Consider the following 27,314-nt stretch of genomic DNA (forward strand, 5'->3'; position numbering starts at 1 on the left):
GGTCGTTTAAACGGTTTCCAACCACTAAGTGGACGTTTAAGATTAAACTTGGACACCTCGCCCCCCGCTTTAAACGTGCGCTGGCACGCACGTACAGCGCGAAGAAGTATAAACTGCATCGATAGGCCGATGGCGAACACAACAGACACTGTCCTTAGCCGTTGCATTGATCATGACATTGGAATGCCCCCCACCCCCCCCCCCCTTGCCCCTTTTTCTCTAATCCCCCTACTCTCCGTCTCTCTGTTTCACTTTTGAACTCACACACACAGACACACTCTCACACACGCTCTCTCCACACACACACACACACACACACACACACACACACACACACACACACACACACACACACACACACACGCACACACTCTGGAGCAAGCACACCAAGGCTGTGACACATGCCCTCTTAGCGCCCTCTTTTCCTCCCTTGTTCTCTTTTCTTCTGCCGGCATTCTTTCCTCTCAAAAAGCCCTCGACACAAGGAAGTGGGGGTCTATATTTAGCCCTGCCCCTGCTCTCCATGGTGGCTATGAGGATCTTCCTGTTTTCCCCCCGCACGTTTCACTGTGGCCCGCTCCAAGGCCGTGGCTTGGCGCACCACAGGTCCGAAGCACTGTGTAATTATCCTCCAGCGCCCGGGCTCCATCTGGATATAAGATGTCCCTCGCTTAAGTTTAGTAAAATGGAACTGATCTGAAACAGCCATACCAATTATACCCACTGAAAACGTAATTTTGTTAAACGTAATTATTTTAAATTGAACTGTTTTTTTCCGTTCCAAACCAATTTTGTTTAAGGACATTTTAATGCAACCTTCCCTGTGATGTGCAGACGTCCAACATCCAAATATCGCCAGGAATGAACGACGTTTATCCTGTTGTGGTAGTTCTACTGCCCCCTGGTGGTCTTTTAGAAACATTACAGGTGTGTGCGTTGGTGGCTAACTTTTCGATTCTTCTCTTGTAGTCACTGTGATGGCGACTGGAAACCATTCTGTCGACAGGTATGTAATAAACTTATATGTGAATAAACCGCAACACAACAATAACCAACTGCGATTTGAGTTACTGCCATCTATAATGTTATTGTTTTTTATCAACTTAATTAGCCGAAATGAAACAATTCTTCACAATATTCTCCCACTGTGCTTTGGGCATATTGTTTTTGCTGGTCTCCAGGAAACAAATAGTTGACAACTGTATTTGACCGAGGTTTTAATGCTGGATTTGTAGCACATTGATTTGAAACTGAAACCACCCTCCAACACTGAGCATAAAAGTGAAGAATCCTAATTACTATGCTAGAATGCTTACTAATCACTACCACCACCGTCTCTTTTATTCAAACTAAAAGGCCATTGTTGTGAACCTAGGGCCCTTAAAGTGTTCCTGCATTAAGCCATGATTGCACTCCATTGACGGTGTCGTTGTATTGATTGCATTGTGATTAGCTACTGATTGTCCTTACGCACTTCCATGCGCCTGCGCTGTGTTCTTCAGTGTTTTCAGTGAGGACCCCCACCCACCAATCAGGGAGGAGGACGCGCTGACCAAATGGGTGTCGGACCCCGCCAACACCGCCTGGATGGAGAGTAAGACGCGACACAAGGCCCCTCACCAGATCACTGTGGCGTTCCCAGGGCCGCTTAGGTTGCAGTTTCGTTTCTCGGTGAATCCCGTCCTTACCACACCAGTCCTCACAGGAGGCCAAGAACGCCAAGTTCTGGTCGCTGCTGACGCAACATCCAGAAACTTCCTTCCCCCTTCTTCTCTTGGGGAACTGGTAGCATCTCATCTCTTCCACGACGTGACATCCTGTTTTCATTCTGCCGCGGGAACAGACTGTGATCCTGACTTTATCCTTTCTATTGAAGAGTTGTGCGTTGATTGATTTTATTCCTTCCCTTAGATCCAGATGAGGTGATCTACGATGACGTGCCCAGGGAGAACTCCGACTCCAACACAGGTCAGTGATGAGCCTGAACCCATCCGGTTCATACAGTTCCTCTATAGCTCATCGTGCCTACTTGCTCACTAGTTACTTTCACTTTGATTTGATTGTAGACTATTAAACATTGATTCTGCATGACACGTAAACACCGTTCACGTACATACTACACATACTTTTATAAATGGATCCGGGCACGCTATCAAGCTGCAGAAATCGAATCGTGATGTTCTTTACAACCGTGGTATTGCTGTATTTCCCAATGGTCCGACACACACATCATACATGTAAATATTATGATCCAGACATTTGGCAACAAAAATGAAATCAGGTTGAATCCGAAAATGTATATTGAAACAATTCAGAATAGGAAAGTTATCACCCAGCACGACCAGTAGTCAAAGAACTCCACAATCAAACACGTCCAAGTACGTCCCGTACTTGGACGTCCCGTACTTAACGACCGGGTTGCGCTGCAGACCCAGACGACATGATCTACGACGACGTGGAGCTGGGGGAGGACGGCGGCGGCGGCGGGGGCAGCTCCCTGGACGCCGGCTGGAGCTCCAGCGAGTTCGAGAGCTACGACGAGGCCAGCGACGGCGAGGGCCGCCCCGAGAACGGCATGCCGCACGCCTTCATGAGGGGCAAGCCCCCGCAGAGGAAGACCCACGTGTGTACACGCCGCAGACACACCTCCCCCCGCCCCACGGCGCCCCCCTCACGGCCCTCTCTGTCTCCCCCTCTCACACTGGGATAATAAGGGGGGGGGGGGATTCAGAGATGAAACCACATGGATTGCATTATTGATTCCTGATTCCCTAATTGATCCCTGGCTCCCATGTGGAATGAATCCATGTTCACCGCTACTTCTCTCCACACTACTCAGATACAGACAGTGGATGGATCGCACTGCGTCCATTTCTCCTTTATGTGTTTGCTTTGTATGTGGGCTCTTAATTATAGACAGCCCTTTTGGGTTTATAGGCATCAATCCACTTTTGCTGATGCACACCACTCTGTCACTGCTTAGCTTTGCATTTCAATAGTATTTGTGTGTGTGTGTGTGTGTGTGTGTGTGTGTGTGTGTGTTTGTAATTTGAATTTGCATTTTTTAAGCTTAAGGGGTGTGTTGTTGCTGGAGAAACATCTACAACAAAACAAATCGAGGGAAGTCCCCCCCAGCCCCACACTCGCCACGCAAACTTTTGCCAGTAGTAACGCTTGCTTTGCTTCCGTTTAGCTCTCTCAAGATCTGACACGCTTGAAAGAACACTATGAGAAAAAGATGAAAGATCTTATGGCAAACACAGTGGGAACGGTAGAGCTGCAGCAGCTCAAGCAGAGGCACGAGCAGAAGGTAAACCGCCTGCCCGCTACCACCTCTCCCCGTGTCCCTGCGCTAGACAAAGTAGTCCCGACCCCCCCCCCCTCCAACTCTCTTCCCTCCACATTACCCATATTCACGCTCTCTCCTCTCGGCCTAGCTAACTCCAACCGTGGGCGTCTCGGCTCTGCTCACAGACTCGTTGACCTCATCCTGCTCTCATGTGATTGGCTGGTGACGGTGGTGGCCGTGGTGGTGGTGATGGTGGTGATGGTTGCGTCAGTGGTGTTGTTCATCTTTATGTCCGTCAACCCATGCTACGCTGCATCTTTAGGTTCTGCTGATGAGCCATGTTTTTCTTTCATTTCAATATCAACATTTCAAATTTCAAAAAAGTAGATATAAAGCTAATACCTAATCACCCTTTGTAGCGGGGTTGCTAGCCGTAGCATTCCATTGCCTTGCTAGAAATGACGGCATATTCCATGCTATACAGTTAGGTAGTGGTGAAGTCTAACCGCACACAAGTTGGGTCATTGGGTTCATCTTCCATGCTGGAGTCATGAGGTAACTCATCCCTGCTCCTCTCTGCTCTTCTGTTTACATCAACTGTCCTAACATGTCCTTAACACTGCTTTTATACTCCCACAGCTTTTCTACGGGAACGTTTACGGACCGATCTTTATACATGTGAACAAAGTAACGTTTAACATAAAACATTCATTAGCGTACCGTCATATTTATGTTTTTTTCTTGATTTTTGCCTGAAGATGCAAAAGCTGGTGAAAGCTGCCAGGGAAGGCACCAAGGACGGGCTGGAGAAGACCAAAGCAGCGGTCAAAAAAGGACGCTGTTACATCAAGACCAAGTCCTTCTGTCAAGGTACGCACTGCGCTAGACCACGAGGTTGTGCACGCCCTTCTCTATTCCTACATCTCTCCGGGTTTAAAACAAATAGAACACATTGTTGGCATACAATACCGCTCCGGACAATAGTGTCAAGAGCAATGAATGTCTAATGAACTGGTGTTGATATAACCTGTGTGTTTTAACAAGGTTCTCTTCGGGAGATACAGTGAAAGATTAGAATAATAAGTCTAACACTCTGTGTGTCACAGAGAGGAAGTCGGCCTTCTTTGAGGACGAGGACACAGACCTCTTCATCGAGGTGGACTGTTTCAACGTTGAGCCGGTGTTGGGGCCCGCCCCCGAGGGCCTGTCGCAGCAGCAGGTACCCAGCGTGCGCTTGTAAAAGCCACGTTAGCCGCCAGTAGCACACATGCAAATGTTCTCTGCTCGTTGGCTGGCTTCCTGGACTGCTGTTTTGTTTTCCCACAGCTGGTGAGACGGTGTATATTGGGATCGATACTGGAGAGTGAGAAGAACTATCTGGACGCCCTGAAGAGGATATTAGAGGTAGGGAAGGTTTGAGAGAAACCCGACACTTCACTCCTGCTAAACTGTCTATAATTCACTGTCCAATATTGAAGTCTCCTTGGATTAAAGTGTGCGTTCGATAAAAGCATCTACTAAATGACAAACGTAAATGTGATTATCTGCAGTAGCAATGTTTGACCAGAGGTGTTGCTGTTGATCATCATTTATTTTCGTCTTTAGTGGAGTTGCTAGTTGAATCCCCCGTCTCTGCCCTGATCCCACAGCAGTATGAGAAGCCGCTGTCGGAGGTTGAGCCCAGACTACTGAGCGACAGGAAGCTGAAGATGATCTTCTACCGGGTGCGGGAGATCCTTCAGTGCCACTTCCTCTTCCAGATCGCCCTGGCCAGCCGCGTGGCGGACTGGGACAACCTGGAGATGATCGGAGACGTCTTCGTGGCGTCGGTGAGAACCCTACTGAAGTCTGAAGCGAGTCGTTTGCCGTTGATGGCGTTAGCTGTGGTTGCTAATAACTTAAGACTGCTCACACACATTTCTCAAACTGTAGGACTTAATAAATGGCCTTTACAGTACTTCAATACACGTATGCAATACGTTCACTGCACACAACGTATCCATCCAGACATTTTATAAATGCGTTTCACATGTGATTTATGTGTGTGAGAGAGTCACTAGTAGCAGGGCAGCACTTCAAACCCAAGCGCATCTTAATACATCCAAATATAGTCTGATTTGACTTCCAGTCCCTGTATGTTGTATTGAATGTATGTATTGTATTTGTGTGTGTGTGTGTGTCACCAGTTTTCCAAGTCCATGGTGCTGGACGCTTACAGCGAGTACGTCAACAACTTCAGCACAGCCATGGCCGTGGTGAGGAAGACATGCGCCGCCAAGCCCAGCTTCCTGGACTTCCTCAAGGTCAGCGCGGAGACCACACACACATAAACACACACACACTCTATCATAAAAACACACACACACACACACACACACACACACACACAACTTCTGTGTAAAACATCAAATCAGAGCCAGCCAAGATGTTTTATTTGCCGATGGAATGCAGATGTAGTTGAGTATTAAAGTGTGGAGTCTACATCTTGCTGATCTATGTGTCTGTTGATGAATGTTCCTGCAGCAGACCTTCTCTGTAGCTGGCTCAAAAGTCCCTCCTTGCTCAGCATTTAGTTTACTATTTTCAGTTCAAAGTTGAGTTGGCACATCATCTGCCACCACATATTTTCTTCCACTAAGTAGGTTTAAAAAAAATACAATAAAATTTTGGCGACAGCGTCTGTATCTAGTTCACGACCATTTGTACAATGTATTCCCTACATTCCCTTCATTTAAAGAACTATAAGAACCATAGCCCCTCTGTGTATCTCTCCTCAAGTAATGTGCAATAATAATTTTTAAACTGTTTTTACTTTTGTTACAGTTGAACAGTTTTAGTTTTTATAGTTGTTTTATCTTATTGAATTTTATACTGTGCCTATTGCCTGTTTGTCTTCTTATGTCTTTTTGTACTTTAAAAGCACTGATGTGAGAGTTCTACCTCAATTTCGTTGTAATTGATTTATTTATAATTTAATTGCAATGACAATTAAAGATATATTCATATATTCATATTCAGCTCCGTCAGGAGACCAGCGGTGACCGCGTCACTCTGTACGGCCTGATGATGAAGCCCATCCAGAGGTTCCCTCAGTTCATCCTGCTCCTCCAGGTACAGGGGGGTGGGGCTCACTTGTTGAACTAGGAAGCAACCTTCAATGAGGACGTCTACAGCACAGACAGTAGTATGCCGATGGCCAGCAGGGGGAGCTCTTAGCCCATGTGTTTAAAGTGTCTTGGTGAAGCTGTGAGTGCCTTTTTCACTCGGAAGGAAGATGTGAGTTCAAGAAATGTTTTCCTTGGATCTCTCTTGATCCTGCAACTTTCCTTCACATAGTTTCCTTGCAAATGTCTTCAATAAGCTATGTGATGCCTTCACTTGTAGTTGAAATTAGCAAATGAGCCCATCAGAGTAATGAAAAAAACGTTCTATGTTAAAATACTAGCCAGCGATTTCAGTTCCCCCACATTACACGGTAAATCATGTCAAATGTTTCCATTTCAAATAAAATGCAGATCAGAACAAACTGAACTCCTGGTAATCTTACTTTTCAAGACTAAGAACATTTATGATGAATTGTTTGTCCCGTCTTTTCACCCAGTCATGTCTTTCCCTGTGTGTGTGTGTGTGTGTGTGTGTGTGTGTCTGTCTGTCTGTCTGTCTGTCTGTCTGTCTGTCTGTCTGTCTGTCTGTCTGTCTGTCTGTCTCTCTGTCTGTCTGTGTCTCTGTCTGTCTGTGTCTCTGTCTGTCTGTGTCTCTGTGTCTGTGTGTGCTTGTGTGCTTGTGTGTGTGTATGTGTGTGTGTGTGTCCAGGACATGCTGAAGAACACCCCGGTGGGCCACAGCGACCGGCTGCCCCTGCAGATGGCGCTGACGGAGCTGGAGACGCTGGCGGAGAAGCTGAACGAGAAGAAGCGGGAGGCGGACCAGCGCTGTGAGATCAGACACATCGCCAAGGCCATGAACGAGCGCTACCTCAACAAGGTCCAGGCACGCACACGCACACGCGCACACACACATGGGCACAGACACAAAAGCACACACACATTCACAAACGCACACACGCACACACGCACGCACACACGCACATGCACACACGCACAAACATACGCACACGCAGATACGCATGTACATACACACACCCTCACACACATACACACACACAACCACTATTACATTTACATTAAGGGACAGCAGACGCTTTTATCCAAAGCCACTTACAATAAGTCCATTTTTCAGAAGAAAGAGAAACGATATATCGCTGTCGATGCAGTAAGGATGTTCGCACAAACAAATGCCAAGCACTTACAATCGCTAGGTTTACCCATTCCCCGTATACAACAAACATAGCTAGGATAAGACGCTGCACATTGCTAAGTACTATTTTTAAGTGCCAGGCCGTACAACATACAATAAACGCGTACATTAAGTGCCAGGCCGTACAACATACAATAAACGCGTACATTAAGTGCCAGGCCGTACAACATACAATAAACGCGTACATTAAGTGCCAGGCCGTACAACATACAATAAACGCGTACATTAAGTGCCAGGACGTATTAAGTGAGTAAGATGCGAGCTACTACAGGAAACCAGTGGGAGTATTTCGGTAGGTTGAACTCCAGGCGTGCCGCAGCATTCCGGATACGCTGCAAAGGTTCGGTCGCGTAGGAAGGGAGTCCAGCCAGGAGCGAGTTGCAGTAGTCTAGACGGTAGATGACAAGAGTTTGGACCAGGAGCTGAATGTAAAACTGTGGCCAGTACGGGTATCGAACCCGCGACCTTGGCGTTATTAGCACCACGCTCTAACCAACTGAGCTAACCGGCCCTTGTTGTACCTGTATAGACACATTAGTGAGCACACCCCTACGCCCACTCCACTTGTTTACCATACAGTGACTATAATCAATATCTTATTTTTTTATATATATTTTTTATATCATTTTATTGTTTTATGTTTATTCCATTCAATACTTACTAATATTCAATAACGAGGTTCACAAATATAAGGTCATGATTTAGGTAAACCAAAACACCAAGTGCCTTTCTTTTTCACATGCGCAGCCACGTACAAAATCACACACACACACAAAAACACACACACTGTAATGAATGTCTGACCACTACTAATCAATAGGTCTGCTTTCCCATGTGTATCGTATTATTGATCATGTGTTTTCCATTCCATACTCAAAAGCAAGTCATACAAATGAAAATTCCTGATTTAGGAACAACTAAACTATCAAGCACTGAACACTAAACACTAAACAAACAACTATAAACGCATGGTAACCATCACCTTAGCAGAGTTAGTTTCTGTATGTATTGCATCCAGTCTATGGTGTAACGTTATCTCCCCCGTGGAACACACGCCCTTATGGTAAATACGTGGAGTGGGCGTAGGGGCGTGGTCACTAATGTGCCTAAATGTATACCACAGGGGCCGGTTAGCTCAGTTGGTTAGAGCGTGGTGCTAATAACGCCAAGGTCGCGGGTTCGATCCCCGTACTGGCCACAGTTTTTCATTCATATAGGGTTGTATACAAATGCGGTTTAACGAGACTATAGATTGATGTTTGAATGGAAGACAATGAGGCCCTGCCATATTCCTAGAAAACACCAGTACAAACTACCTCCTAATATTTCCCCTCAAAAAATCCTCAAACCTCCTAATGTGTCAGTCTTTGAATTATCTGCACTATAAGTATTTTCTCTGACTGTTTATTATTATTATTTTTAAGCTATTTATTTAAATAGCTTTGTCAATTCTGATCATTTCCCAAATCCAATCAAGTGAACCCATCCGCATCATATTGGTGTGTTTGTATCCCTGTTGTGCACGTATCTACATGTACATCAACAGAGCTAGGCCCTGCTTACCCATCCCACCCTTGTTCTTTCCTTTATCATCCGCCGTGTAGGTTTTCACTGAAACTAAAGCCCCTGGTGGTCAATCATTCATAGAGATTCTCCCTGTATCAGTGTGTGGGAGGCACTTCTCCGCTCGCTGCTTCTCATGCTGGGCCAAGTGCTCTCTTCCATCTAAACAGAGTCGTATTTTTAGAGCCCGTCGTGGCACACCGCATTCTCAGAAAACCCGGCGATCACCTTCCCGAGAAAAAGTCATTATTTATCCATTTGTATATCAGCACTCCTCCGAGCGTTATCGGCATGGAAACACATGGCGGAGCCGTTTGGTGGGGGGGGGGGGGGGGGCTACCGTTTTAAGAAAATGGGTTCATGCTGTGCTCGCCATCGTACACCTGACGTTGACCTCTGACCCCCTGACCCCCCCCCTCCAGCTCCTGAGCAACGGCAGCCGTCACCTGATCCGCTCCGACGACATGGTGGAGACGGTTTACAACGAGCGAGGCGAGATCATCAAAACCAAAGAGCGACGCCTCTTCCTGCTCAACGACGTGCTGATGTGTGCCACGCCCAACATCCGGTACCTGACCCCCCCGAACCCCCCCACCAGACCCCCCGTTTTATACACACGCTTTATCCAGCGATGAGCAGAACATGTTACCCAGCTGCCTTGTGATGGTTCCTTTTTGTAAACGGTTTTGTTATTGTGTTGTTGTGTTGCTGTAAGTCACTTTTATTCACCCCTGGCCACAATGGCACATGTTTAGTTGCTTTATTAATGTCATGTGTAGCATCAGGGCTAATCAGAAGGAAGTAGCAGCACGCACGCACGCACGCTCGCACGCACGCACGCACGCTCGCACGCACACGCACACGCAGCACACAGCACACACATACCGACACACAAGCGACACGTCTCCTGTCCATACTCCATGTCTGCGTTTGGACTTGTACTTGGAAGTGTGGCTTGGAATAAACTCAAGAAAGAGAGCAGGAGGAAAACTCCCCGGGGTTTCCACCGCGGCGTGTCGTCATTACCACAGGCCGGCTGCCCAAAGGCCCCCAGCCTTTCTGGCCCTTTCACCTGGAAAATAACAACATTATAGTGCTATCTTGGTAGTAGTATAACTTGTTTTCTAAGATTACTAGCTACAGGGTTCATCTCAAACCGCAACTATTAATAGCAAAAATACCCGGGAATAATTATTTACATTTAGGGCATTTAGCAGACGCGTTTATCTAAAGCGAATTACTGTAAGTACATTGTAAGTACATTATCTTTTCATTGTGATTCACGTTATGCGGCACGCTAGCTGATTGGTCACCAGGGTGTGGCTCGTTGAGCTTGTTAATTGACCCCACCCCCCCCCTCCTCTCAACAGATGCAGCCAGGACGGCAGCGGGGGCGGGGCCATCGGCAGCGCCCCCCCGGGGCACAAGTTCCTGCTGAAGTGGAGCGTGCCCCTGGGCCTGGTGGACGTGGTGGAGTTCGGCTCCAGCGAGGACGTGCCCGACACCGGCCGCCACCCCGCCCTCGCCCAGCACCACTCCGGGGAGAAGGTGGTCATCAACGCCAAGCCAAGTATGACGCAAATCATATCCACCATATCCGCAGTAACGCCAGCGAATACGTTGTCCGTTGGGGCCCCCGGTGTCCCGGTGTTGTAGTGTTTTCCATTCCTCTTTTCCTACCTGAGATACTGGAGTGGAAAATTCCACGTCCATAAATTCCTGCCGGAGGTTTTTTTGTTCCAAGGGAGTTCAGCTCTCCAACTACTGGGGAAGGATTATTGCATCTGCGTGGAGCTGGACTTACTTTAACCTCTGTCTGTAATGTCATCTGACGCTTGAGACGCTGCCTGGGTTTGCCCTTGGGGGTGAGGTGAGGAAAGTAGTGGTGTTGACGTGTGAGTAAACGGGCCGGTTAGCTCAGTTGGTTAGAGCGTGGTGCTAATAACGCCAAGGTCGCGGGTTCGATACCCGTACTGGCCACACTCCTTTTGAAGCGATGCTGGTTAACACGTGCTGCAACTATGTGAAACTTCAAGTTGACAAATTATGCATCTGGTTTCTTGTAAAGGCATTAGCTGCCCGCATGAGCCAAATAGCCGAGTTCACTGACCTCAGTCTTTCCACTACCTCCCCCCCCACCACCACCACCATCCAACGCCCCCCCCCCCCCTCTCCACGTGTCACATGCAGCTGCTTAGCCACAGAGCCACAACTGCACCGGGTAATTAGTGGTCTGTTTTAATTCTAGGCTGCTTAAGTCAGCTTGTGTCTTGCGCACACACCTGTGTGACTGTGTGGCTGTGGGTGTGTATGTGTGTGTGTGTGTGTGTTTATGGGTATTTTTGTTAGTGTGAAGTTAATGGAAGCCTATGGCGGATTGCGGGTTCAGTTCATCTTGGTGCTTTGATGTTGACCGGTGTGTGTGGCCCGTCAACAGGTTCGGCGGGACAGAGCTGGGGTCAAAGCCTTCCATTTTCTATTGCCTGTGACCGGGGGCTAGAATTACCTCCAGTCAATTACACGCAAAAGCTCTGACCTCTCGCACTCTTTCCCTCTGTCTGTGTCTCTCTATCGCTACTTTCTCTCCCCATTTCTTACCCTGCCGCCCGGGGACTGCTTAGCCTCTTCTAACCCTGTCTCTGTCTCTGTCTCTCGCTCTCTCCCTTTCAATATTGCTTTGCCTCTTTCTGTCTCAGTCTCTCTCCCTCTTTCTCTTTCTGTCTCTGTCTCTCTCCCTCTCTCTATTGCTTTGCCTCTTTCTGTCTCTGTCTCTATCCCTCTCTCTATTGCTTTGCCTCTTTCTGTCTCTCTCTCGTTCGTTCGTTCGTTCATTTGTTCGTGCGTGACTAGTGCTCAGTGCTGTTTAGAATGCTGCTGCCAGATTTCCATTTGGTTTTATGCAGCCAGGATGATCTGTGATATTCGTATAATTCAAAATGCTTCCAGGCTGTTCCTCCGTTGGTTGCATATGAGAGCTGAAGAGTGCTGAAATGGTGTTTATTGAATTCAACAATCAACATTCGCACATTATGCTTTGTGGAATGCTTCAGTGTTGCAGCAGGCTGTGCTCTGTGACATGAAACACACTCGTGTTAAGAGGGAAGGCAGACGGATCGGTGTAAAGACGGGACGGCTGAAGGCTGTCATCCCAAGCCACCAGGTCGTAGCAGGTGAAGGCATGTGGGACCTGGCTGTCACGTGGGTAACGACATGTCACGGGCGGTCACGACCTGTCATAACAATGTCCAAAAATATTATGTTTATGTGTAGAGTCGTATGTGGCGCGAGGGGTCATTTTGCAAAGTGGGTGGCACGGGAAACAATGGTTTTCCGTGTGCTTACGTGGGCGCTTCAGGAACCTTTTGGCAAGCGGTAAAACAATGACTTCCACAGTCCTGCGGCGTTCAGCCCAAAAGCAGCCTGGCCACTCGCCCACGAAGATCCCATCCAGCATGATGTCACCCCCCCCCCCCCCCCCCCCCCCCACACACACACACACACAGCTCCGAGCTTACCTCACCCGCTTTGTGTAAGTGCTCATTTAGACCGGCAAAGCCGTTCTGTTTGCTGTTTTTTTAGCTTTGACCTGTATTGTTGCCGCCCCGATGTGTGTCATGGCGATGTGTCGGAGCTTTGTTTGCCTCCGAGATGTGCCCAGGTTATTCTCAAGCCTCGGCGCTCGGTAAGGCGCCAGGACATTTGGGCGCCGCCACAAAGGGCCATTGTGGAGGCTGGAGCCGGGGGTGAAACGGCTTCCACAGAAGCCCCTCTTCATGCGCCGGGCCCCGGGGTGTCTAGTCAGCCCGGCTGTGGTGTGTGTATGTAGGCTCGGTGCTGCTGTGGCTCTGCCAGGCCCTTTGTACTATTGGCCTCTCTTTCTTTACTGAATGTTGGTGAATTATTGAGAAAGTGATTTCTTACCCAAAAGAAATGAAAAGAAAATAGAAAAAGGAAATCGTTTTTTATCAAAACTTTTATCAAAAATCAAAACTGCAGATTCCTTTGTCTAGACTCATCTTAAGGTGATAAGCTTGATTGGCGATGAAATTAGCACTGGATATATTGGCAGTCCCAGCTCAGCCATGCAATTTCCACCGAGCTCCATCCTGCAGAAATACAAGCAGTGAGTACTAATCTTATAGTCAAACATGTAGCAGCCAAGATCGAAGGGCTATGGTTTGCGTCACTGAAGGTGCCCCGCTACACTAGAGAACTCGATTAGCACGAACAAGGCAAACCGACACACACTACAGTAGGTTTACCGAGGTACATCGTCTTGTGTCTCTTCCTGTGCATATGCAAACAAACTAAACGGTTTGTTAAATGCTAAACGGTTTTAGCTGCTAGGAAGTCTATGAGCACGGCTTTCTCTGTGCAGTAGTGCAGCACCTGATGCATGCCAAGTGCTCTGAATGGAGGTAGAAATACCACGACTGAGGTTTCCCTGAGTTCCCTGTAAGGCGGCATTCTAATGCATTGGGCGCAGGGAGGGGGGGCGGCATTGGGGGGGGGGGGGGGGGGGGGGCTTCTACGTTGCCATGGTGCTGAAACACTGAGGCAGCCTCAGTGTCTATTTGTAAGACAAAAAAGGAGGAGGGAAGCCAGCGAGAGGAGGGTAAAGGAGAGTAAAGACTGGCAGTAACAGAGGGCGCTCCAGGGTCCTTGTTCTCCACTCTCTTTCAGCTTAACCCTTCCTTCCTTCCTTCCTTCCTTAATTCCTGCCTCCCTTCCTTTGGTCCACATTCATCGGGCTTTAGAATAGTTATATATATATGTGTGTGTGTGTGTGTGTGTGTGTGTGTGTGTGTGTGTCTATATCTATGTGTGTGGATACAGCAGTTGCATTTCAGCGTTTCTTTCCCCTCCTTTGCATTTGGCGGCCGATCAGTCACACGTTGGCAGCTTCCTCCTAACCCACGAGATGCCTTACTGTCCACTAAGAGTGTTTGTTTTTGTGTGTGTGTGTGTGTGTGTGTGTGTGTGTGTGGTCGGTAAGCACATCAATTCACAGTTTCAATTGTGTTATCGCAGTAGAGCTTGGCCCAAACAGTGCAATGCATCTCGAAAGCATTTGTGTAGGTGGGTGAATTACACACACCCCCACTCGCAGAGGGGCAGCGGTGAAAGCCAACGCGCACACTGTGCAGAGCCGTCCTGCTGTACCCATCGATCCATCTGCTTTATTGATCCGGGTCCGTCTGGTTGTCAGTGTAAATCAGCGCACTCGTTAAATGCTCTCATTCGGGCTGACGGCTTTCATCATGCATCAAGTACCGTCGTATCAGGGGAACCGCACCCTCCCGTCTCCACGCTCCCAAAGTGCACTGCGGTTATCGCGTGTCGAATGAGCACACGTCACCACCACACACATGGGATGCTTTCATGCATTTTGTTGCGCACAGAGCTGTACATGTTCTGGATGTCATGCTGAATGATGGAATTGTTCCTTGAAGTACATCTGTGGCCGCTTATATAAGCAGTGTTGTCCTGTTCAGAATTTCATCATTTGAGTTAGTAACACACTGCTATTTTAGTGGTGGTCGCTATTGTTGTTGTCGAGTTCCATTCATAACATCTCACGATTTGAATGAAAGCCTTTGTCTGGAAAGTAAGTAAAAATTAGTAAAAGAAAGTAAAAATATACTACTGTGGGATATCGTTCCTATGCTAAAACGTGTGTGTGTGTGTGTGTGTGTGTCGCAGGCAAGCTGTACATGGGACCAGGCCAGCTGTACCAGGACCTCCAGAACCTGATCCACGACCTCAGCCTGGTCAACCAGATCTCCAGCATGATCGGCAGCCTCAAGGGAATCTATCAGGTAGAAACACAGAGACACACACACACACACACACACACACACACACACACACACACACACACATATATACACGCACACACATAGACACACAAACACACACACTGCTCAATCTCTGCTTTGAGGAAATGGAGGACATTCCAATGAAGTCTTATTCATCAGTAAGTAAATCTTAGCTTCTCAAAGAATTGTATTAATAAGCCAGACAGAAGTGGACAGAAGCAGACTTTCTCCTGCATGGCTTCCAAGGACTTTACAACTCCCATCCAGCCAACTCCTTTCTCTGGTTTCCATGGAGCCTGGGCGGCCTGCTAGGCATATTATGTCTGAGCAGATGGAATGTGCCAGCGTGGACTGTTGGACTGAAGAAAGTCACACCCCCCCCTCCAACACACACACACACACACACACACACACACACAGGCAAACTGTCTACTGATTTTAGGCACTTCATGCCTATCACGTCAACCTGTGGCCACACACACATACATATACACACATATACACACACACACACAGACACACAGCCAGACACACACACACACACACACACACACACACACACACACTCACGCAGACATAGACACACACACACACACACACACACACACACTGTGGCCCATGTGTAGCGCAGAGAAAGAGGTGTGTATGGGGTGAATGTTTGTGCTGGCAGGGGCTGTCAGAAATGCTGTTCAGGAGTTCAGGACACGGAGGACACACTGAGAGACATGTGTCTCATACAATAGACGGGGGATGATGAGATTGACGCAGAGTTGTGCCAGAGGGGTATTCTCATCTAGAGCAAGTCGACCCTGAATATTTCATATCTTGGACAAAATGCCCTGAACAGATTTGTGGTTCAAGTTGAAAAGCGACCGCCCCAGCACTGTTCATCCACCATCCACTTTGTTTACGGTTGCCATGGTGATGGCCAGTCGACTCATCCCACCCCCCCCCCCCCCTCGGTCTGCTTATTGTTTTCTTATTGAAGGTCAGCTTAGCGGGTTGACTTGAAATCGGAAGGTTGCTAGTTCGATCCCCGGCTCCACCTCCTAGCGGAGTGTCGAGGTGTCCCTGAGCGAGACACCTGACCCTAACTGCTCCTGACGAGCTGGCTGTCGCCTTGCAGGGTTGACTCCCCCGTGAATGTGTATATGTGTGTGTGTAATACTTCATGGTGGACTCCTTCTATATACATGCGTACGAACGGTTGTGAGTTGCTTTGGACATTTAGCGTCTTCTAAATGTAAACATTGTTGTGTCTTTTCTGCTCTCTTCTCACTATGCACCCCCTCTCGTCTCCCTGGACCCCTGACCCTCTCCTCCATCTCCCTCCGTCCTCGCCGTCCCTCCTCGGGGCGCCGGGGTGCAGAACGTGAACCCCGCCGTGGCCCAGGACTGGGTGTCGGGGCTCCAGAGGCTCATCCTGAAGAAGGAGGAGGAGATCCGCGCGGCCGACCGCTGCAGGATCCAGCTGCAGCTGCCCGGGAAACACGACAAGTTGGTTCTACTTATTCACATTATCCCCAGCGGTCCCATGCATGCAAGCCAACCTGACCACCCCCCCCCCCCCACCACCACACACAGACACACAAACACCGACATGCACACACAGACACACAGACACGCACACGCAGACACACAGACACACAGACAGACACACACACACAAGTCTATGGCGGCCAATGTCTCTTTTTTCTTGCAACAACATCTTTTCCCTCCCCCCCCCCACCGCCCCCCTTCCTTCTGCTCTTGAGATGTGTGACGTTCCTGTGCGCTTGATGGGTTTACTGGTGTTGCATCCGCCAGTGCTAATATAAGACACGAATCACAGACGGACCAGAATATATCCCTCCCCCTGGTGTGGACATCCCGAGGCTTCAGGCGACACAGCTGTTCCTTACACAAGTGTCTGAGCCACACACAGACACACACACACACACACACGCGCGCGTGCGCGCGTTCGCGTGCACACACACTGTTATTGTCTGCATATTGGCCCCCAAGCATCCTCCTTGAACTTGTTTACTCGCGCTACCTCCCCCACTGTAACAGTATCTCTCTCTCACTCTCGCTGTCTTTCTCTCTCGCTCTCTCTCGCTCTCTCTCTCTTTCTCGCTGTCTTGCTCTCTCCTTTTTTAACTCTCTCTCTGTCTCTCTCTCCTTTTCTAACTCTCTCTCTCTCTCTGTCACTCCATCCATCCTGTGCAGCCGGTTCATCCACGGTTATCTTTGGCGTCACGGCTGTGTCTCCCTTGACTACCTCATGCCAAACCCACGGCCACGTCTCAGCATGTGCAGCTGGGCCCCCCTCCTCAACCACCCACTGCCCCCCCGGCGCCCCTTAACACACACACACACACCTTTAAATATCGGCCTCAATGAGCTGGGAGTGAAGTAATTGGACCGTGACTTTTAATATATCATCATTAGCTAAGCTGACGATGATGTATGAAAGTCACGGTCCCGTGCACTCCATCAACTCCATGAACTCCATGCACACACACACCCACCTGTTGCACTCCTCAGACCTGGCTTATTTTTAACCTGTTAACATGCATCGCCACCGGTTGCCATGAGGCTAATTAGTTTGAAACTGTATTAGCTCTTCCTTGCTCTGTTGTATTCGGGGAATGGGTTACCCTGACAATTGTTAGTGCATGGCACTTGGTTCTATCCTTAACATCCTTAATGTACCAACAGAAATATGTTGTTTCTCTTTCTTCTGACAAATGTACTTATTGTATTGCAAATGTAAATGTAAATGTATTGGCTCTGTCTGTTAGTCAATACAGCCAGTCCTGATATCTGACGGATGTTACAAGTTGTAAAAGTCTGGCTGATGCTCAGACGTAACTCTACTCTCTGCTTTAAACCTTTCTGGCATCTCGTCACCTCTCCTAGAATTTGTGGAAATGTACGCTACTGTTTGTTGACGTTGGTTCTGTCTGCAGGACGGGCAAACCGACATACTTCAACGCCGTGTTCAACACCTTCAGCCCGGCCATCAAGCAGTCGTGGATCAGCAATCTGCAGATGGCCAAGCTGGCTCTAGGTACTTCACAACCTCAGACTGTGTCTTCATCATCCCCAATGGGATGTGTGACTCATTTCATTTTTTCCACTGGGTTTATGGTTATATTTGCCCTGTTGCCTTTCGCTGAGGTTTGCGGTCTGCTGTCATGCAAATACATCTCCCCCTGGACTGCCTCTGAAGCCTCTCTGGAACCGCAATGCAGAGCCATCTGATCGAGCTGCACACTGATTATCACTTGACTGTAGCATTGGCCGGCTGTTTCCCCTGCTTGTGCTTCCACTGCATCACACAGACGTCCTGTGTCTGTCTGGGGGAAGATGATGCTCACTTCCTGCTCAGCTTTGTTCTAAATGGAGAGCTGTTCTTAAACACGATTCGGTTCGCCTCCGAGCTCCTCAGGGAGCATCGGACGCCCAAGGGAATACTGTTTTTGATAATCCAGCTGGCTTTGTATGCGGATGGGAAGATTATTAACTGTGACTAAGAGGCCTGTAGTGGTCTTAACTTGAACCATATAGCTAAATTAAAGGTGTGTCTGTGTCTGTGTCAGAGGAGGACAACTTGCAAGGCTGGTTCTTTGCTGAGGACGATGTGAGTCAGATCAAGAAGCAGAAACACCCTCTGCTGCTCCGCCAGATGCCAGTGGTCATGTCCAAGCTGCAGGAGTTCAAGGTGAATGCACACACTCACTCACTCTCTCTCTCACTCACTCACTAACACAATCACACACACAAGTTCAGGCTTCCAGGAGTTCAAGGTGAATGTGCACACACACACACACACACACATTAGGTCCAGATTCCAGCAATTCAAGGGAGCACAGGCCCCAAAGGATTTGGTCCACATGGAGTGGTGGGGACAGGGTTTAACACACGCACGCACACGCACACACTCCCTCTTCCTCCTTATCCAAGTTATATGAGGTCATGGTTGCTCTGTTGTTCTCTCCTTACAGACACACACACACACACACACACACACTACTTCCTCCGTAAACGCCTCATTATTAGTTGGTAGTTCAGTCAGTCATAACCACAGATACTACCATTACCGTCAAAAGAGTAGTGCCATTGATTAACTAACCCTCCACCTCCTCTCCCCCTGACCCCCTGCTGGGCCGCCCCAGGTGGAGTGTGCTGTCCACAACCCCGAGCCCCACGTCAACACGGAGAGCACGGCGGACAGCCCCGCCCTGGGCCACGGCTGCGTCTGGGTCAGTCCTCCTCTGCCTAGGAAGATGTTTTACGCTTTGACATAAAGCTCTTTTTCTTTTCTTTTTTTAACCTTTTCTTTTTTTTTCTCACTCAGACTATTGCATTGTATTCAGTTAGATTTCCATTAACTGTTCCACATCTTTATTTTAGGTTGTGGTTCGTTAAATAACAGCTACTTTGCCAGACGGTTCAGATAACATTGAATAAGTAAACGGCTACTTAGCCGAAAGCACAGCATCAATCAATAGTCTTTTGAGCGTCTTACCATTACTGTTGGATCTTTGAGGGGTAAATGCTGTGTAGGTAATGCCTTTTTGTGGCTGGTGTGCTATTGACTATCATTCAGTCACTTTTTTCCCTGAAGGCCCAAAATGATTGTGCTTTGACAGCAACAAGGGCTGTTATTCTGCCATGACGTCCTCCCAGAATTTAGGGATGACAACCAGTGCCGTAGTGATAATAAACTCAATATATTGGATACTTGGAATATGATGAATGAATACTATGAATACTTCATAGTTTGAATGACAAACGGTCATGTTATTCATATAAACTGTGTTCTTTCTAGAGATACTCTGATCCATTACAGATGGGTTGCTTATTATAGTCCTTTCAATGACACCCCCCCCCCCCCAGCATACAAATCATTTAGAAAAGGTCCCAATGCGTGTGCTCAGGTGGCCAGCTGCACCAACCAGATGGGCCAGATAGCCATCGTGGCCATGCAGAGCTCCAACCCCAAGGTGACCGAGTGCTTCAACGTGGAGTCCCGCATCCTCTGCATGGCCTACGTCCCGGCCGAGCTGCCGGCCCAGGAGAACGGGGACGCGCCCCGCGAGGGGGGCCACCACTACGGCCCCCCGGGGAGGGCCAGCGACACCCCCACGGTCTGCCTGGGCATGGAGGAGGGCTGGTGAGGGAGTTAGACTGCTCTGTGTGTGTGTGTGTGTGTGTGTGTGTGTGTGTGTGTGTGTGTGTGTGTGTGTGTGTGTGTGTGTGTGTGTGTGTGTGTGTGTGTGTGTGTGTGTGTGTGTGTGTGTGTGTGTGTGTGTGTGTGTGTGTACCTGGGTCTGGATGCATTGGATGTATGTCACTGCATACTCAAAAATCGACCGCACCGTTTCTGAGGAAGACGGGTTCATTTGTCATCCGATTGGTTAAAAGAAAGTGTCCAGTGTCCAGTCACAAATTCGGCGTTCATTTGAATTTAGTGTTCTGGTCTCAGCTCAAAAAGTTTTTGTCACCCAAAAAAAACGTATATTTAACCCAGTCTTTCTGTGCACGTTTACGTATTAAAGTTGATACGCAGTATAAACACCTGCTTCCCAATAAAGGGTCAAATTGTGATCCTCTCAGTCCTCACTATCAGTGTCCTTTGCTGCAGGGGGAGTGTGTGTTCTGACTGAAGCGATGGGTCTCTGGTGTGGTTGAATCATGTGTCCTCAGCATCATCGTGTACAAGAGCAGCCAGCGCTCCAAGAAGGTCCGCCTGCAGCACTTTTTCACCCCGGATAAGTCCACCGTCACCAGCCTGGTCCACAGGGGGCGCTGTCTCTACGCCGGCCTGGTCACCGGCTCCGTGGCCATCTACTCCAGACAACAAGGTGTGTGTGTGTGTGTGTGTGCGTGTGCGTGTGTGTGTGAAAATAAAACAAAACACCTTTCCAAAGGTCTGCCATCACGGTTGTTGACATTTTCGAAGGTTCGTTGACATTTCAGGAGCCATAATTACGGCAATTATGAGTCCATCACTCCAACGGTGCAAAGAAACACAACGACGTTACGGAACGTGTCCATCGAGAAGCGGTGGCGGCAGTTGATTTAAATTGAGATTACGCGGATCTCGGGTGGACACGCAGGATCTGCCATTCGACGTTGGATGTCCGCGAGAGACGGCGTTTAGTTCAGGGCCCGCCCCACTCGGTCGGACCCACCGCCGGCCCCCCAGCTCAGACAGAATCACAGGGATGGCCGTTGAGTCTGAGGCCCGGGGGTTCGGTTCACCATGGCACCGGTTGTCGGGGAGAAGCCATTCGGTCAGACGGTGACCTAGTTGAACACACGCACATGCACTCACACACGTACGATCATACCGGGCCAAGCAGAGGAGCGGTTCAGGAACTGAACTCTTCCCACAGTCGTTTTTTCCTTCTGCCCCAATTTTCTTTTCTTTCTCTTTCATTGTTGTTTTTGTCATCTCTCTGGTCGGCTTTTGTGGCTGCACAAGTGATGGCTCTGTTCCTCTTGTCTCTCGCTCGCTCACTCCCTCTCTCTCTCTCTCACTCTCTCTCGCTCGGCCTTTATCTCAATCTCATACGTGGAGGAGAGACATAACGAGTCAGAGAAAGGGACATCTTGGCTGTTGGGTAGCGACGTGTCGGGGGCGGGGGGGGAGAGAGAGACGCCTCTCTTCCTCACCAGCCAAGCTGCTCTTCTCCCTGGATGAGACACAGAGCTGCATAGGAATGTCTGGTCCACCTTTTTCAGAGTCTCCTTCCACTACATTCCTGTCTCGAAGCTTGAGTCTGTCTGTGGTTTCCCCTTTATTTCCCATCGGCATCTGTCACTAAAGATCCATCGAGTCGGGTCAAAACAGATATAGTGCAGAAAAAGGTATAAAATATACATGGTTGGACTGATACTACCCCTTTGATTCATCATCTCTGGGGCTTGTGAAGATTTATAAACATGCTAATCTTTTATCTTGTACATAAACAGAACCGCCCTTTATCTACCTTATCTGTATTTCTCCAACTCCCCTGGATGGAAACCTCTCCCCTGGGGGTCTGTCTGAGGCTGCAGGGTTTCCACTGCCCTTTTCCCCGGCGTTGTCTGCCGAGCGGGCTGACATTTGGCTCAGCGCGGTCGGGTGACTGCGCAGCCGTCCCGCTCCTCCCACACCGTCCTGTCACCGCCCACACGCCCGGTCACACATAAAGGAGACCTGAGGTTGACATTGTGGAAAATAGCCTATAAAATCCCATGGGCTCGGGCTTGTTTTACCACCCTGAAGCCCTGAAGGCCCCCGGTGGGATTACGCAACAGTATGGCAGTAAACATTGATCGCCCATGGAAGGGCTCTAGTGCCGTTAGAGTCGCCTGTCTGTTCTTTATTACGGCGGTTATTGGCTTGGAAAATATGGGCCACGATGGAAAAGTTGCATTACTAATTTCCAGGCATAAAACTGCGATGTGGAAATGACATTGAGGTGAAAAAGGATTTAGGAGGTAGTTCTCATCATTGTCACATCATGAAACATGAACCGACATAGTCGCCCAAGTAGGTAGTTTATATAGTTCAAGATTTTGACATCCATGCCTATCCACTGCAAGTGGGGATTAACAGTAATAATGATTACGATTGTCATGAACAATGACATTTAAAGACAGCCCGATATGTATTCAACAATGATCATTTCAAATGAGGATGAAGGATGTGCTGGAACAATACCAGCTACAACTACAAAGTGAAGAGAGACAATCAATCCATCCACACAACCACTAATCACAGCCCGATGTGGCACAATTAACACTAAGACACCAATCATTTGAAACAGTGTGTTCACTAGAGCTGTGCAGAACAAGTCGTCCCCCTCAAGTTGGACAGATTTGGTCTGTAATTTGAATAACAAAGGAACTTGAGTAGCCTGTGTTTAGCCTTGCGACTTGTGAGTGTGTGCGGTTAGTTTGATGTGTGTGTGCGTGTGTGTACGCTGTGTGTCCCTGTGTACAGAGTGACTCAGCTCTCAGGTTGTGATGTCATGCCCCATCTCCACAAAGCCTCCGTCTGCAACACAAACAGCCAGGGAGAGAGAGAGAGAGAGAGAGAGAGAGAGAGAGAGGCTATGTCCTCACTCTGCAAAGGTCGCACGCCCCTCCAGATGGACCACACGGAAAGAAACAATCTCAATTGTTCCTCTCTGCCTCTGTTTGTTTCAGTTATTTCTCACTGCTTTGTTGTTTGGTGTGGGCAAATCAGATTTCTCTCTGGCTCCTGGTTTATGTTCTGCTGCAATATCTGATGCTCTCATAACCACACACGGACACACACACGCCTACGCACGCAGGTGTGTTTAAAAGCACTGTTAGTGATGGCTTTGTTCCGTTGTTGCTACAGAGGAATGTTGCTGATCCCAGCAATGGACTGGGCTAGGCTACCTCCAGCAGAGCAGAACCACACACACATGCACACGCCCACGCACACAGCTGCTGTAACATCGCTGTGCAAAGTGCACTCCCCTTTCCTGCTCTTCCTTATGTATAACCTCTCTCGTGCACACACGCACCCGATCGTTGAGCTACACACACAAACACAGTTTAATTATTACAACAATATACACAGCAGATTGCGGGTACCGCCGTTAGAACCTGTCTGCTCTTCAGTGGGGGATTTACCGGTGTGCCCTGGGCACCGCTGCACCCTCCAGAACAAGCTCGGCTTTCCTCGCCCCGGCTCCCCTCCCTTCAATAGGCGTCTTTGTGCCTCCCGCCTCACTCACTTCCACACCAAGGCCCAGATTAGCCAGGCAGGGGGAGTGTGTGAGTGTGTGAGTGTGTGAGTGTGTGGGTGTGTGTGTGTGTGTGTGGTGGATGTGGAGGGAAAGAGCGTCTTCCCTTCCTGCCCAGCTTGGTCCCATTCAGAGGCAGGGAAGTCATTAGGGAAGGGGATCTGATTCAGGGCGAGCGGCCGCCGTTTCCCAGACTTTAGAGACAGAGGGAAAATTACAATAATGTGTTCAGTGCTGCGCCTCGACACTCAGAAGCGTGGGGTTTACTTACGCTTTCCTAGACTTGCCCAGGGAGGGTGTTTTCCTGTCGTTTCCTATTCCCCGACCGGCCCAATCTTAAGCAGATATTTGCTTTGATGTGGCTTCTGTTTATATATAGTCCTACTGGTGTGCAGGCCATTGAACCAAACCTACACGACTTCTGGTAAAACAATACAAGAACTTGGCTTCTACAATTGCGGCAATTCAGATGTCTCAGAGAAATGTGTTTTATATTATGTGACACAGCCCGAGGGGAATAGCACTATGGGTGTCCAGGCTTGTGTGTGTGTGTGTGTGTGTGTGTGTGTTATGTACTCTGTGTGTGTGTGTGTGTGTGTACAGTATCTGTGTGAGACTGTCTAGGTGGGCTGTTGTTGCAGGGTCCTTTAGACTCATGCTTCACGGCTCATTTATATTCACAGGGAACAGTGTAAGGGTGTTCATCAATGGCTACTCTATCCATTGTAGCAGCATGATGAATGGCCGTGGCATTAACCAGCAGGTCCTCTTTCTGTTTATTCGGTCGGTTATAAAAACGTTGAATTGCTCTCACTTGACCCAAAAACAAAGTAAGAAAAAAATGAAATAGTCTTTGACATTTTGTAATTGCTTTCACATTTCAAGCCTAATGACACTGTTGTTGTCGTTGACAGAAACAGTTTCAGTCTGTAACTGAAAACTTGCCATTGTGTTTGCCATTGCTCGTGTTTTCCTCTCGGTGGCCAATCACGTTGCTGCCAACAAAACCCCATTAAAATCGCTCACGCAAACATGTGTTTTTGAAGAGTTTCCTCTGTGACGTCTTGTCCCCTGCAGACGGCCTGTGGAGCTGGGAGCAGCCCAGCGTGCTGAGCCTGGGGGTGCTGCCCATCAAGGCCATGCTGGCGGTGGAGGAGCACGTGTGGGTCTCCTGCGGCGGGCACGTCTTCATCATCAGCACCCACACGCACTCTGTGGAGGTATGTCCACTATCAGCAGCGCTCCTGTTGGCTCTTCCCTCTCCGGTCGGCGACACCACGACCACCCCGTCCGCGTAGACTGTCTGTGTGCTGAAGGTGTCTGTGGGCTAAAGTCCAGTGCCCGGGTCCGATGATTCTGTGCTGTGTAAATCATACAGATAGCGAGCCAGGTGAATGCGTCAGTGTAAGGCAGGAGGACGGCTCTGGCTGCATTGTGACTCTCATCGCTGTCACACTCTGGACCCTCTGGTGAACGGGGAATATCATTTTTTATACAATATTCATTGTAGTAATTCCAAAAATAACTTGGGTGGCACTATATGTCATTTTAAGGAAACTAGGCCATTCGTAATTATACAGAAGGTAAAAAAACCTGCTAATTGCCTACTTCAACATGCAACACGTCCTTGTCAAAGAGAAGAAGGTTGATCTTTTTTCAAGATGTTAGAATAAATATCTATTCACTGAAGTCAATGGAAACCCAATGTGCCTTTTGTGCATACAGGAAGTAGCGATGAAATTCAATAAAATTGCCAATACGATACACACAGGGAAATGTACAAATACAACGGCCAATTTCTTGAATCATTTTATATAATCAAGCCTATCGTCTTATATAAGTGTTTTTTTTGTTTTTTTGTCCGGATCCAATGAAGTATCATTTGGTCTATTACGGCCCGCCACCTCGAATGAGTTAGACAGCACTGGTCTGAAAAGGGTTGGCTGCATGTGAGAGTCAAATCCACACCAAAGCAAAAAGCATGAAGAACCATTTCCCCTCCTTCTATCCATCGGACAGATGCATTAATAGTTTGACTGCGTCAACCTGTACCAGCCCGTTTCTGCCGGTTAGTGAATACGGAGGAAGCGGTGTCTCTCTTCTGATGGTGGGGGGGGTGGTGGTGGTGGTGGTGGTGCAGGTTGCAGAGGGAGGGCAATTAGCCCGCGTTAGTGACCCACTCTGAGCTTCGCCTACATCTCTGTATAATCCATCACCACAATGCAACGGTCTCATCCCATATCCCACACCACAGAATCACTTTGCCTCCCACCTACTGCTCCTACCCACCATTACACTGCTTTACTAGCTTCAGCCATGAAACCTGTGTGTGGGTGTGTTGTGGGTGAAGGGGTGTGTGTGTGTGTCAAAGGAAAAGAGCTTGCATGTTTGTTCAACAGGATTAGTCATTCGCCATTTACTCAATTTACACATTCATTTTAAGGACTTTACTACTACTATTTCACTGTTAATATTACATCATTTAGCAAACTCTTTATACAGTGGAAACATAGTCACTTAGGACCAGGGAGGGATTATATGGTAGGGAAGCAATGTTATATATGCAACGACACTTGGCTGTGTGAACAAATCGAAAAATCTATGCAGACCAGATTTATAATGAGCACACATTTTGTGAGGAAGTTTTCAAGTAAAATGTATTTATTTTATGAAATGAAATGAAATGTATTGATAATGTAGTAATATTAATAACGTTTTTATTATCTATTGTATTCTATGGTCTGAACTTCCCATTTCCCAGTTCTAAAAAAAAGTCGGTGAAATAGAGAGGCTGGTTGAAAAGACTGGGGTTTATCCTAGTGAGGAAACTGGGACAGACTCTGATTCATTAAGGACCACTTGATTAGACGCTGTGGGCGTTACAACAGGGTCTCACTAGAGGAAGGGAGCTGGGAATCTGCTTTCACAGGACCACTCGCAGCATTGAGTCAACGGACTTCTACGTTAAATGCAATGTGAGCTAATTGCTCTGCGCTGGCCAACTCTCACTCCTAGCTTCACCGATGGTATTAAAGAGCCCTCAAGCCCATGAGTTGGGGAGCCTAATGCCACCTCTCTCACACACTCACACACACACACATTCCTTCAGATCTCGCTCCGCATACCAAGGAGCAATGTCCATGGTCCTCCGTACTGTCCCATCTGAGTCCTGGACAGGAATAGATGATCCCTCTGACACACACATACACGCACACACACGCACACACACACGCGCGCACACACATGCACACACACACACACACACACACACACACACACACACACACACACACACACACACACACACACACACACACACACACACATAATCTGGTTAGCTCCAATAAGCTTATTATGGACCACCTGTCTCTCTCTCTCTGTCTCTCTCTCTCTGTCTGTCTGTTGGTTTATCTGTCTGTCTCTCCCTCTCTCCTTCCATCTCGCCCTCCCTCTCTCTCCCTCCCCTTCTCCCACTCTCTCCCTCTCCCTCTCCCTGTCCCCTTGAGTTCACCACAAGCCCTGAGTAGCAGACTCAAGGGGACAGCGGCTTAACACGAGAGAGAGAGAAAC

General features: G+C 48.4%; 1 protein-coding gene and 3 non-coding genes across 5 annotated transcripts in view; 3 read left to right on the top strand and 1 right to left on the bottom strand.

Moving 5' to 3' along the window:
* The window catches only part of arhgef10 (Rho guanine nucleotide exchange factor (GEF) 10), a gene marked incomplete at its 3' end in the record, with an annotated part of 50,562 nt that overhangs the window by 14,515 nt on the left and 8,733 nt on the right, over positions 1 to 27,314 (top strand). The window contains exons 5-25 of one of the 2 annotated variants that reach the window (XM_084482266.1): positions 970 to 1,006; positions 1,503 to 1,594; positions 1,912 to 1,968; positions 2,430 to 2,623; positions 4,048 to 4,159; positions 4,396 to 4,508; positions 4,616 to 4,693; positions 4,939 to 5,118; positions 5,476 to 5,592; positions 6,308 to 6,400; positions 7,103 to 7,273; positions 9,592 to 9,737; positions 10,540 to 10,739; positions 14,873 to 14,988; positions 16,358 to 16,485; positions 17,940 to 18,040; positions 18,573 to 18,694; positions 19,149 to 19,235; positions 19,914 to 20,149; positions 20,683 to 20,840; positions 24,822 to 24,964. In XM_084482266.1, the coding sequence (XP_084338392.1) occupies positions 970 to 1,006; positions 1,503 to 1,594; positions 1,912 to 1,968; positions 2,430 to 2,623; positions 4,048 to 4,159; positions 4,396 to 4,508; positions 4,616 to 4,693; positions 4,939 to 5,118; positions 5,476 to 5,592; positions 6,308 to 6,400; positions 7,103 to 7,273; positions 9,592 to 9,737; positions 10,540 to 10,739; positions 14,873 to 14,988; positions 16,358 to 16,485; positions 17,940 to 18,040; positions 18,573 to 18,694; positions 19,149 to 19,235; positions 19,914 to 20,149; positions 20,683 to 20,840; positions 24,822 to 24,964 (2,681 nt within the window). Of the gene's footprint in view, positions 1 to 969; positions 1,007 to 1,502; positions 1,595 to 1,911; positions 1,969 to 2,429; positions 2,624 to 3,227; positions 3,311 to 4,047; positions 4,160 to 4,395; positions 4,509 to 4,615; positions 4,694 to 4,938; positions 5,119 to 5,475; positions 5,593 to 6,307; positions 6,401 to 7,102; positions 7,274 to 9,591; positions 9,738 to 10,539; positions 10,740 to 14,872; positions 14,989 to 16,357; positions 16,486 to 17,939; positions 18,041 to 18,572; positions 18,695 to 19,148; positions 19,236 to 19,913; positions 20,150 to 20,682; positions 20,841 to 24,821; positions 24,965 to 27,314 lie in introns of those variants that run through there. The other variant, XM_084482267.1, reaches the window with a different exon arrangement.
* On the bottom strand, positions 8,044 to 8,117 carry AC3HAE_032642 (transfer RNA isoleucine (anticodon AAU)). Its single transcript has one exon. It is a non-coding gene; the product is annotated as a tRNA-Ile (tRNA).
* On the top strand, positions 8,731 to 8,804 carry AC3HAE_032639 (transfer RNA isoleucine (anticodon AAU)). The gene has a single exon. It is a non-coding gene; the product is annotated as a tRNA-Ile (tRNA).
* Positions 11,076 to 11,149, top strand: AC3HAE_032640 (transfer RNA isoleucine (anticodon AAU)). The gene has a single exon. It is a non-coding gene; the product is annotated as a tRNA-Ile (tRNA).

Source organism: Micromesistius poutassou (assembly GCF_964030765.1).
Source record: "Micromesistius poutassou genome assembly, chromosome: 17".
Lineage (NCBI taxonomy): Eukaryota > Metazoa > Chordata > Actinopteri > Gadiformes > Gadidae > Micromesistius > Micromesistius poutassou.